Raw genomic sequence first — 11,427 nt, forward strand, 5'->3', positions numbered from 1 at the left:
GGATAAACGGGTGGCCTAAGACTACTAAAGTGATAGTAAAGGAGACAATTGGTCGTTTTAACACAAAGAGCAAGAACGGTGTCAGAGAGTCATGTGAAACACTCCAAGCACGCACACACAGTCGAATCCGCGAAAATTAATAAAAAAATAAATAAAAATTGAAATTTGAAAAATGACACTTTTTGACAGAACTTCAGATTGCACCCACAGATTAATCAATCTGTATGAATAATCACATCTTAATCTCTCTTAAATATAACATTATTATAATATTATCAGAATGATTAATATATAATTAACAAATTAAATTAAATATAACTGAAAAATAATAATAATAATAATAATAACTAACTAATATATATAAAGTCTAATCTCCAAAACAAATGTTAATATATAATTTTGATTTTTTATTTTTTACTAAAGTTTGATATTTTTTAAAACACATTGATTATCATTTGTTTACCCCATTAAGTTGTTTGTTATAAAATAAATAAAAATTTAAAAAAAAAACATTAAAAGTTCTGATTGAGATTAAGTTAAAAAAAAAACAATAGAAAGATTAAATAGTTACAAAAGTATTATATTTATAATCATTTTTTTTATGTACATTGTTGGTTGGTTATTTGGGTGGAGCGGAAAATGAGTGATAGGATGAACATTAGTTCTTCGAATGAAATGAATAGTTCATATATCAATAGTACATCTAGTATTGTCACAAGTGGTGATGATAGAAATAACAACAACAACAACAAAGATGAAGATGACATAGAGATCTCTGATACACTTTCGACCAACTCGACAGCTTCAACAGCCGGTGCCACACAGGAGGACGATGACTTGGCAGATGACGATGATATTGCACCAACTCAATTGATTGATGACGATGACTTGAACTTTGGACAGCAATCTAATCAAAGCCAACAACAGCAACAACATAGTAATAATGGAGAAGGTGACGATGGTGATGGAATACACTTCAAACAACTCGTTAGATTAAAGTCAACGTTGAGAGATCATATCATTCCGTTCAGTGAGTTGTTTGTGGAGCGTGAAATCGGTAAGGGTTTCTTTGGAAAGGTTTACAAGGGCAGTTGGCGTGGGAAAAGCGTCGCTCTCAAGAAGATTACGATCTCGAGATTCCGTGATCGCTCGGAAGCCGATCTGTTCAGCAAGGAGGTGTCGATCATCAGCAAGCTATGTCATCCGAGGTGTGTTATGTTTATTGGCGCATGCTCGGACGACCCTGCCAACCGGTGCATCATCATGGAGTACATGGGTGGCGGCTCGCTGCGGCGACTCCTAGACGAGCGCGCCTACCTTGTGAACTCGCGACTTCAACTGACGATTGCACGCGACATTGCCGACGGAATGAACTACCTGCACACCAACTTCCACGATCCAATCATCCACCGTGATCTCACCAGTTCCAATGTACTGCTGGATATCGATTACACCGTCGCCAAGATCAACGATTTCGGCTTGTCGAAAGAGATGAAATCCGGTCCGAACGAGATGACTGCTGCAATGGGATCGCTTGCATGGATGGCGCCAGAGTCGTTCCGTGGCGAGAAATACACAGAGAAAGTCGATGTCTATTCCTATGGAATTATACTGTGGGAGTTGATGACACTGAAGGATCCATACTGTGGAATGGAGCCATTGAAGATGGCATTCCTCGCGGCGGTCGAAGACTATCGTCCACCACTGACACAGGTTCCACCTTCTTGGAAATCACTGATACTCAAATGTTGGCATCCGAAACCAGATCAACGACCTACATTCCAAGAGATATTACAAATGATTGATCAGATCGATCAATCAGTTTCATATTCATCTGTATTTAAATTACCTACTACATCTACATTTATTTCAACTACCACCTCTTCATCAAATATCAATAGTAATAACAACAACAATCAACAAGCAGCAACGACAACAACGACATCAACAACAGCAACAACTAACAAAACAAGTTTTACTTCACAATTTTCAAATTTACAACAACAAGGATCACAACAGCAACTTTCACAACCAAATGGTTACTATGCAGCATCACAGACTATGGAATATGAAACCACACCAACAGTTTTAATGAAGCAAAGATCATCAACTATTATAGCAAATCGACAAAACAATATAAGATCATTTACGCAGCAACAATCGACTATAGATATTAGTTGTATGGAGTTACATCAACAACGATTGTTTGTAGGTTACAAGCAATCAGGTTTCATCAAAGTGTATAATATAAATACAGAGTCATTTTGTAAATCACTCTCACTCCAATATCAAGCAATGGTAGTCAATGACATGTCAATCAGTATACTCAACAACAAGAGTTTCTTGGCATCGGTTGGTAATGGTTTCATCAGTTTATTCGATTTAGAGAATCAAGATGATATCGTATCACCATTAAAGAATATCAATTTCAACAACAACAACAACAACAACAATAATAATAATAATAGTAATATAGATAAAGTTGTTTGGAATCAACAGAATATTGTTACAACATCATACTCTGAGAACTGTATAAAACTCTGGGATTTAGAAAAAGGTTGTTGTATCAGTACGATGGAGGCAGGATCACCTCAGACCTCGATCGATTCACTTCCATATCATCCATTGATAGTTAGTGGTGGTCTAGATAAGAAAGCAAGACTATGGGATGCAAGAGCAAGTCATTGCTTTAGAACATTCATCGAAGATAATCCTATTAAATGTGTAAAGTTTAGATCTCATCTAAGTGATCCTATATTAATGGTAAGTTTAACCAACCTATTTTACACATATTCTTTTAATTTATTAATAATTTTAATTATATTTAATATAGATTGGTACAACAAATCCATCACTTAGAGTTTGGAATATGTATACATCACATTGTTTACAGTTAATCGAACATCAACAGCCAATATTAGATATACATTCGAATATCGATTGTAAAGAGATATTGAGTTATTCAGCGGATGCCACAATGATTAGATATAAATATGATGACATCAATCAAGAGCAAATCAAATTGGTACAGAAATACCCTGGACAAGACGGTACCACCATTAGCAGCGCAAGACTAGTCTCACCCAACAAAATTATTTATTCACAAGGAAATTTATTACAGTTATTATCAACTTGATTGATTGATTATAATAATAATATATCAATAATAATAAATAAATGATAGTATATTGTAATATAATGTTAATTTTAATTTATTTATTTATTCTTTGATGCAAATCTATCTTTTGTATTTGAGTATACGATTGCAAGTATCACTATCAGTGAACCTACAACGGTAACCAACAATGTAAATACAATGACGAATGATCGTACACCAAGTTGACCTACTGGTGTTTCAATGTGTAGTGTTGGAACTTCTTTGGTGATTGTAATTCTTTCCCAGTGTGGTGGTTGTTGTTGTTGTTGATTGCTGTTGTCTGAGCATGAGATAAATAATACTGGTGGTAGTACAGTCGATACTCTATTGATAGTTGTTCCAGGATTTTGATATCTAAGATGGAATGGTAATGTAATGTCGATGTTTGATGACTCTGTAGTGGTGATTGGTTTGGTTACCGATACAAAGTTTTGTGTCGATGTATAGGATGGTTTCTCAAGGTCGATCAATTGATAGAGATAGACTGACGGACCACCGAAACGCTTGAGTTCATCTACTTCATAACGATCTACAAAGGCACCTTGGTCAAAGTGTTCCAACAAAAGAATTGAACAATGTTGTTGGTGTTGTCCTGCATTGTTTGTATTGAGCGAATTCAATTGAATAGAGGTGAAGAGTTCACGATGGAATCCTTGTTTTCTCGCTTCTCTCGATATGATTGTAGCTGTAAAGTTTGCTTGTTGTTTGTTATGTGTTTCAACATTGTCCGTCAGTCCTGTAAAGAGTTGGACGGTATGCTTGTGACCGTTGGTTGCAGTCGATACCGATTGGAGGATACTGGAACTTTCAATGGCGACATTCGATGCGCTAATCTCAATGACCTCATTAAAGTGTATATTGATCTGACCGGTCACTTGATTCTTTACCAACTTGATGGTACGTCCGATGTACTTTGTGGAGCTTAACGACCAGCTGATTCGACTTGGTTTGATACTATTGGCGGTGGTAGTAGTAGTTGTAGTTGGTTGTTGTTGCTTCTGTTGTTGTTGTTGTTGTTGTTGTTGTTGATTTTCAAGTAGTGAGAGTGACGACATCATTCCACCCAATGTAAAATCTATTTGTTGTTGGAAGAATCGTTGTTTGATTGAGTTGCTAGATGTAAGTTGGCTTGGTCGGTCGCCGGCGACAAATAGTGGCGCGGCAAGATCGCGTGGCACCAAACCCATATAGACAAGACTGCTAAGTGGTGATTGGTTGAGTGGCAAAAGTGGATGTCCAATGAGTGGCTCTATCGATTTGCAAAGTTCGGCGGTATCGTTCAACGACATCTGTTTCACTGTGGAGAAGTGTTCGGTTACCACCTTCTTGGAGGTATCGACATAGTCGACAACGATCGATAGCAACGGTGACTCTGAACCGATCGATGGATAGCGAGAGTAGAGATTCGCTCTACTCGCAGGTGACTCTGTAATGATGTTGTTGGATGTATGTTGATTGTAGGTGATCTCTATCGATTGAATTTCGGCATCGTTTGCCAACAAGACATCGTCCGCCACATTGTTTATAGTATAGCTATGTAAACAGAGAATCTTATTATTCGATGATCCCGCTGGTTGTTTCACAGTGAACGATGAAGGTGATGCAACCTTTACATCTAAACTATCTACACCGTTATTTGACCAAAATAAAAGTTCCTCATGATTCTGTTGTTGTTGTTGTTGTTGTTGATGTTGTTGTCCTAATACAATACCAATAACAACAGAGAAGATAATGAATAAACTCAACTTATTACTTTGAACAAACATTATCTATCTAATATACATATAAAAATAGGTAAATTTTATTGCTGTTCTTTTTTTTAAAAAAACTTAAAGGGATTTTTTGTGAAGATCATTGACTTTGGAACAAGATTGTTTTTTTAAAATTTTTAACACAATTTTTGTTTTAATTTTAGACGATCATAGAATAATATTTGCATACAGATAAATAATGAACAATAAAATCAACTCATTTTTTAATAATTAAGTAGTTTATTTAATTCAATCATCGATTGATAGAGTTAAAACTGTAATCAGTATATAGTTAGAGTTACATGTAGATAGAGTATTGGTTAGAAAATCATCGGGCGAAATCAAGTTTGTGGGTATCAAAAAAGATCTTTGGGAAATCATGATTTAATTAAACAACAGATCACTGTTCTTCTTCTTCTTTAGAAAAATACAAATCATACAATCAGATTGATCAAAGAAAATGAAATCTTAAAGTTATTTTGGTTTTTCAAACTCCCTGCAAAAGAAGATTTGGTATGAAACTCTCGATCATGATGACTGTTTTTTATTTCTATTTTTGATGCGATTTGTTTAGTTTAGATGGTTTGGGTGAGTCAACAACAAATAATTAAACACACACCAACCAACATCTTAATTAAATTAAATATTATCTAATCATTACATATAAAAAAAGTTGAAGTTTTATTAGTTGTAATGAAAAAAAAAAAAAAACAAACTAAAACTAGTTTAAATTCAACAGCAATTCATTATTAGCCAATTCAATTATAGTAGTTGAACATATGATTGACAAAAATTTTCATTCATATTGGTGTGAAAAAGGGAAGGTATGAAAATGCAACACAATGGTTGTTTTTTTCTGTTTTTTTTTTTTTTTTTTCTAAGAGGACTGGTTGTTGTGAAGTGAATGAATGAAAGAATGACTCTTGGTGTGTGAGTCAGAGGGTTACACTTTAACTTTTCCTACTTAAATACTACCAACAGTAATAAATTTAATATTGGTGTTACTGAACTCTGCTACTTGACTAATTACACCCCTCAGCATAAAAAAAATAAACAACATCAAAAAAATCAAAATAAAAAAAGAAAAAAATAAAATAGGAAAATTAAAATGACTAATATCAATAGTCTAATGTTGTTCAGCACTATATATACCATCCTTACACAAATTTGTGTAAGCTTTAATTCTATGTTTGTGTACACAGTTATTAGTTAATTAATAATATATAATAATAATATTAAAGTTGGAAAAGAATCTAGAATCAGATTTAAAAATAGATAATATTTTTTTTAATTTCTATTTTTAATATATTTTTTTTAATTTTTATTTATTTTTTATTTTTTATTTTTTAATTTTTTTGTTATTTGGATTTCCAATGTCTGGAAATCATAGTCCAAGAAGCCTCAGTTCAATAGAATGTCAAACTTTAAGCTGTAGCACACCCAGTGATTTTTCACTAGCCGAAGATCAAAATTTTGATCCAAAGATTGAATATGTCCAAAATGAAATTTCAATTATGGATCTTACCAACATCACACCTGAAGGAAGTGGAATTTCATCTCCAAGAGAAGTATCCGGTGAAATATCTCCAAAATTAAAATTTGGAAAGAAATCAATGTAATTATATTTAGATACGGTTTGTTTTAAAAGATTTATTAATTTTAAAAATTTTATTAATATAAAAAGAGGATTTATTGGTGGTGTATGTTTACTTATTGGAAACATGACTGGACCTGGAATGGTCTCCATTCCTTTACAATATCAAGAAGGTGGATGGTTATTGTAAATATTAATAAATATATTTATTATTTCTTTACATTAAAAAATATTAATTTTTTATTTTTCTAATTTCCAATTTTTTTTTAGGACAACGATTACATTTATTTTTATTTGTATTTTAAGTAATGTTTCTGGATTATTATTGGTTGAAGCAATCTCTTCTATTCCATATAATTCCGAATTTAATGTAAGTAAAACAAGTAATTATAAACTACAAAAAACAAAACAAAAAGAAAATAAAATATTTACTTTTGATTTTCAAAAACAAACAATTCTTTTTTTAAAGTTGAGAATTGAATTCTGTATTTTAGCAAAATTCTATTTTGGAAAATATGGATACTACATATCACAAGTTTTTATCAACTGTTCTCTACAAGCAACTAATATTGCTTCGATCATAGTTGGTTCACAGGTCATGGATTCAATGATCATCTCTATTTTTAAGAAAACCTGTGGTCTCGAGTTGTATCCGAACCCCGGATGGGTCTGTGTTTCCCAAACGTCTAGCCATATGTCACCCTTCCTGGATTCCTATATGCTTTTCACCCTGGGATACCTCATAGTTTTGTGTCTTATTATCCCACTGGGTTTCCTCAACCTGGACGATAATATTATTGTCCAAATCGGTGCTTTCATAGTGATGGTGGCGGTTTGCACAAGTTGGGTCGTTCTCTTTATCAAACATGGTTTAGAGCCTTCCAATTCACCTGTTTTAGGAGATGGTAAAGGAATTGCCCAAATTTTAGGAAATATAGTATTTAACTATGCATATATCACAACTTTACCTAGTTGGGTAAATGAATCTGTAAGTATAAAATGTTGTTTATTTTTCTAAAATTAATATAATATTAATTTTTAATTTTTTTTAGAAATCAAATGTTAATATTAAAAAGACAATTTGGGCATCTTCAGGATTTTCAACATTCTTATTTATTGTAGTTGGCTTGTTAGGTAGTTTGGCATTTGGAAATATGCCATCTAATTCCGATATCCTGAGTGTTATCAATTCATCACCAGAGGCAAATATTTTCACCAAGATCTCGGTCTATGCATTCCCATTTGCAGTCCTGACAGCATCCATCCCTGTATTCTCTATCATTGTTAAATACAATCTACTTCAAACAAAGCTGCCAAAGTTTGGTGCCATTCTATTAGCAATCTTTCTGCCTTGGATCATTGTTATACCGTTTATGACCGGAGACAGACTTCTCTACATTTCAAACTATGCCAGTTTATTTTTTAGTTCCGCCTCCAACTTTATCATTCCGCTTCTGATCTATCTAAAGTCAGTTCAATTCCGAAAGAATGGAAGAACAATGACCGACCACCAAAAACAAATACTCAAAGAGGCAGGAATAGATCCAATACTTTTGGAACAACCAATGTCACCATCATCTTCAGTGGAACTCGAGGAATTGCAATTGATTTACCGAGTGTTCCCAAGATTGGATCTGGAAAAGTGTAAGCGCGTTGCAATTGCCTGTATAACATTACTTGGATTTATTATTCCAATAGTTATTATTACAACTTTTGTTTTTCAATATGCAACCTAAGGGAATATTAAAAGATTAATAAACTATAGTAATAATAAGCAATTAAAAATAATAGATTGTCTCTGAGAGATAATATCCATTGATTTTGATTTTTCTTTTATTTTCCAATGTAATAAATAACATTGGAATTAGTTAGTTATTTTCTTTTTATATTTTTATAATGGGCTACCAAGTAGTTTCATATAAACTGGTGCCTTCTCTTTAACCAACTCTTTGTGTGAACCTTGGTGCACGATTTTACCATGATCCAAAACAAAGATGTGATCGACCATATTTTGCATTGAGATCAAGTCGTGCGATACAATGATGAGTGTAATATTGTTGGCTGTGGCAAACTGAAAGAGTTTGGGGAAAATGATTTCTCGCTTCTTGAATGCATCCATCTGACTCATTGATTCATCTAGGATGACAATCTTGGCTTCTGTTCTCACAAAGATTCTTGCGAGTGCAATCGACTGTGCGAAACCACCACTTATGTTCTTTCCACCCAGCTCGACCGTCTGATCCAATACGGGATTGTTGGTGATGTCCATCGATTGTGGAACGATCGGTGCCGGGTTGACATTGGATTCGTCGTCGGACTCCTCGTCATCGTCCATCGAAGCGAGATTCAATACCGACCAGACACGCTGTACCAACTTGGACGACTCCAAATCTTCGCCTTTCAAACAGGCATCGATATTGCTCTTGACATCTCTGCCCTGAACCAACGACTCTGGTGTATTCTGGAAATTAACAGTACGTCTGAGAGTGACCTGTTGTTGACTCTGATTGAGTATTGCCTCACAAGTATTGTTATCGATGCATCCACTCTTGGTTAGAGTACTCTTTATAGCCGGTGAAATTGGATCACCAAATGGTTTCATCTCATCATCGTTTCCATAGTAAGGTGAATCCGGTAGTTGTGAATTTGCATCCTCTGCAAAAGCAAATACTCCTGCTGCTGATGCTGCTTCAATAACTAAAATTGTTGTTTTTCGAAATATATATTATATTAGCTATTTGTTATCACATTGAATCAATTGATTGATTGATTGATAATTACTTTGTTCTTCGGTTGCAGTTGGATTACCAACTCTAATATTATCTCTGACGGTTCCGTGGAAAATAAAAGGTCTTTGGGATACATAAGAAATTAATCTACGTATGGATGATCTTGATATTTCGTTATAGGGAATACCATTCAAAAGAATTTCACCATCGTCTGGTGTATATATTTTACAAAGAATATGATTGAGTGTTGATTTTCCAGCTCTATTTTGACCAACCAATGCATATCTTTTACCGGGTAATATCTAAAAAAATTTGTTTAAAAGTGAGTAAGACATCAATTTAAATTTAATATAAAAATGTGTGTGTGTGTGTGTAACATACAGTCATTTCTCCTTGTAAATCTAAAACTGGTAGTGGAGGTAATAAAGAAAACTTATTTTCATAGGCATATTTTACATTTCTTAATTTTAATTCTTCAAATTTATATACACTATTATTGAATTGAAGAGTAATAATAGTTGATTATATTAATATTAATTCATTTTGATTGTATTGTAAATGTAGAATATGATTTAAACATACCTTTTAAGATTTCCATCTTCTTCGATAAAAGTTGGAATATTCAATAACTCTTTAACTTTCTTTTGATGTTTATATATATTTTTGAAACTTGCAAATGAGTTCCAAATTCTCTTACCCAAACGACTATATCAATTATAATGTATCAATATGAATATTATTTAAAGTTATTATAACGAGAAATATTAATAAATAACTAACTTACATTACACGATTTATCTCTAATAACATAGTTCTATACTCTTCATTGTTTATACCCTGACGCAACATTACTTTGTGAGCCACCCATACTTCCGCTGCGAATTCAAATACCGAACGGTTGTGTATCGATCGCCATACTCTTGATACAAGTGTTGAGAATGATTGAGTATTCTCTAGTTCCTTCTCGATGAGGTTATCGAACAACGACAGCTGAGTCTCTTGTAGATTGTTCACCTGTATATCCGATAGACCCTCCAGTGTATTGGTGACCATCTTACTCATAGCAACCTGATAGGTATCTCTAAACTTGATTTCATTCGCCTCTACCAAATGAACTCGCAGTCTCTGACTCACTTTCTGATAGATCGCAATAAGTATCGGATGTAATATAATCAAAGGATCAATCTTTCTCCTACTTCTAAACAGATCCGATCCTTCAACAACTATAAACGTGTATAAATATAGTTAGATCATATTAGTTAGTTAGTTAGTGCTTATCATGATATATTTGTATCTACATACCAAATGCATAGAGTGTAGCAAAGAAATCAGGTATTGTATATGTAAAGAATGAAATGGTTGTATTGATTGATGAAGATATCTTAAATTCCAACTCCAACGGTCCAATGTTATTCTTCTTTCTCAAAAAGTCGAATGCTCCAATCTCAGAATACAACAATTTCTCCATAACCATTCTTCTAATTAACAATTGGTTCTCAACAGACTAACCACAAAAAAGTAGTAGAAAAAAGTTGGTTAATAATTAGTTAACAATAAAGTAGTATATCATCAATGTTGTTGTTGTTGTTGTTTACTTTTATATAATACTTACAACCAGTTTAATTAGATGTGTATTTAGATTATCGAGTACGGCATAGTAGATGGTGAGTAGAACGTATTTGACGACGATTGAATGCGAGTATTGACCGTTGGTCGACATCCTATGGGTGATGTCGACACGCGATGCACGCAGGTAATTACCGATCTTTCTCTTTGAGGTGTACCAAGGCAGTATCTCCAACAGTATCGGAATGACATAGTGCACTGCAATGGTCTTTACCAACAACCTCTTATTACTATGCCACAGATACCTATAGAAGACATAGATCGGCATAGCCTTCACCAATGACCATATATACAATAGTTTCTTTCGAAACCATCCTATGAACATTAACATTGTTGTTGTTGTTGTTTTTGTTTTTAACTAGTTTATTGTATTGCTAACAAAATCACATATATTTATAAATTGCAGTAATTATTATAACAACAACAACAAACAAAAAAGAGACAAATTAAGTAAGTAGTGAAACAACAACCCAAACCATATAAATTAAACACACAAAAATTCAAAATATTAATTTTAACAATTGTTTTTGCTGAAAAATTTAAAAAATTAAAAAAAAATTGAAACGCTCA

At 33.4% G+C, this 11,427-nt stretch overlaps 5 protein-coding genes across 5 annotated transcripts; 3 read left to right on the plus strand and 2 right to left on the minus strand.

Moving 5' to 3' along the window:
• Positions 1-172: 172 nt before the first annotated feature.
• PPL_10678 (protein kinase) lies at positions 173-3,136 on the plus strand (the record flags this gene model as incomplete). Its single annotated transcript, XM_020581446.1, has 3 exons — positions 173-222; positions 699-2,763; positions 2,834-3,136. 3 exons carry the CDS (start codon positions 173-175, stop codon positions 3,134-3,136), a joined length of 2,418 nt encoding a protein of 805 aa, XP_020428233.1.
• An 80-nt stretch (positions 3,137-3,216) lies between these two features.
• Positions 3,217-4,923, minus strand: pigX (PIG-X/PBN1 family protein; the record flags this gene model as incomplete). The annotated part of the gene is made up of 1 exon (XM_020581447.1): positions 3,217-4,923. One exon carries the CDS (start codon positions 4,921-4,923, stop codon positions 3,217-3,219), a length of 1,707 nt encoding a protein of 568 aa, XP_020428234.1.
• Positions 4,924-5,824: 901 nt separating this feature from the next.
• PPL_10680 (uncharacterized protein) lies at positions 5,825-6,982 on the plus strand (the record flags this gene model as incomplete). The annotated part of the gene is made up of 5 exons (XM_020581448.1): positions 5,825-5,838; positions 6,344-6,523; positions 6,593-6,688; positions 6,809-6,885; positions 6,972-6,982. The coding sequence occupies 5 exons, from the start codon at positions 5,825-5,827 to the stop codon at positions 6,980-6,982; spliced, it is 378 nt and encodes a 125-aa protein (XP_020428235.1).
• A 343-nt stretch (positions 6,983-7,325) lies between these two features.
• PPL_10681 (uncharacterized protein) lies at positions 7,326-8,238 on the plus strand (the record flags this gene model as incomplete). Its single annotated transcript, XM_020581449.1, has 2 exons — positions 7,326-7,490; positions 7,555-8,238. 2 exons carry the CDS (start codon positions 7,326-7,328, stop codon positions 8,236-8,238), a joined length of 849 nt encoding a protein of 282 aa, XP_020428236.1.
• A 155-nt stretch (positions 8,239-8,393) lies between these two features.
• Positions 8,394-10,951, minus strand: abcH4 (putative non-transporter ABC protein; the record flags this gene model as incomplete). Its single annotated transcript, XM_020581450.1, has 7 exons — positions 8,394-9,190; positions 9,284-9,533; positions 9,613-9,721; positions 9,814-9,936; positions 10,016-10,454; positions 10,534-10,735; positions 10,844-10,951. The coding sequence occupies 7 exons, from the start codon at positions 10,949-10,951 to the stop codon at positions 8,394-8,396; spliced, it is 2,028 nt and encodes a 675-aa protein (XP_020428237.1).
• Positions 10,952-11,427: the final 476 nt, after the last annotated feature.

Source organism: Heterostelium album (assembly GCF_000004825.1).
Source record: "Heterostelium album PN500 unplaced genomic scaffold PPL_scaffold14, whole genome shotgun sequence".
NCBI classification, from domain to species: domain Eukaryota; phylum Evosea; class Eumycetozoa; order Acytosteliales; family Acytosteliaceae; genus Heterostelium; species Heterostelium album.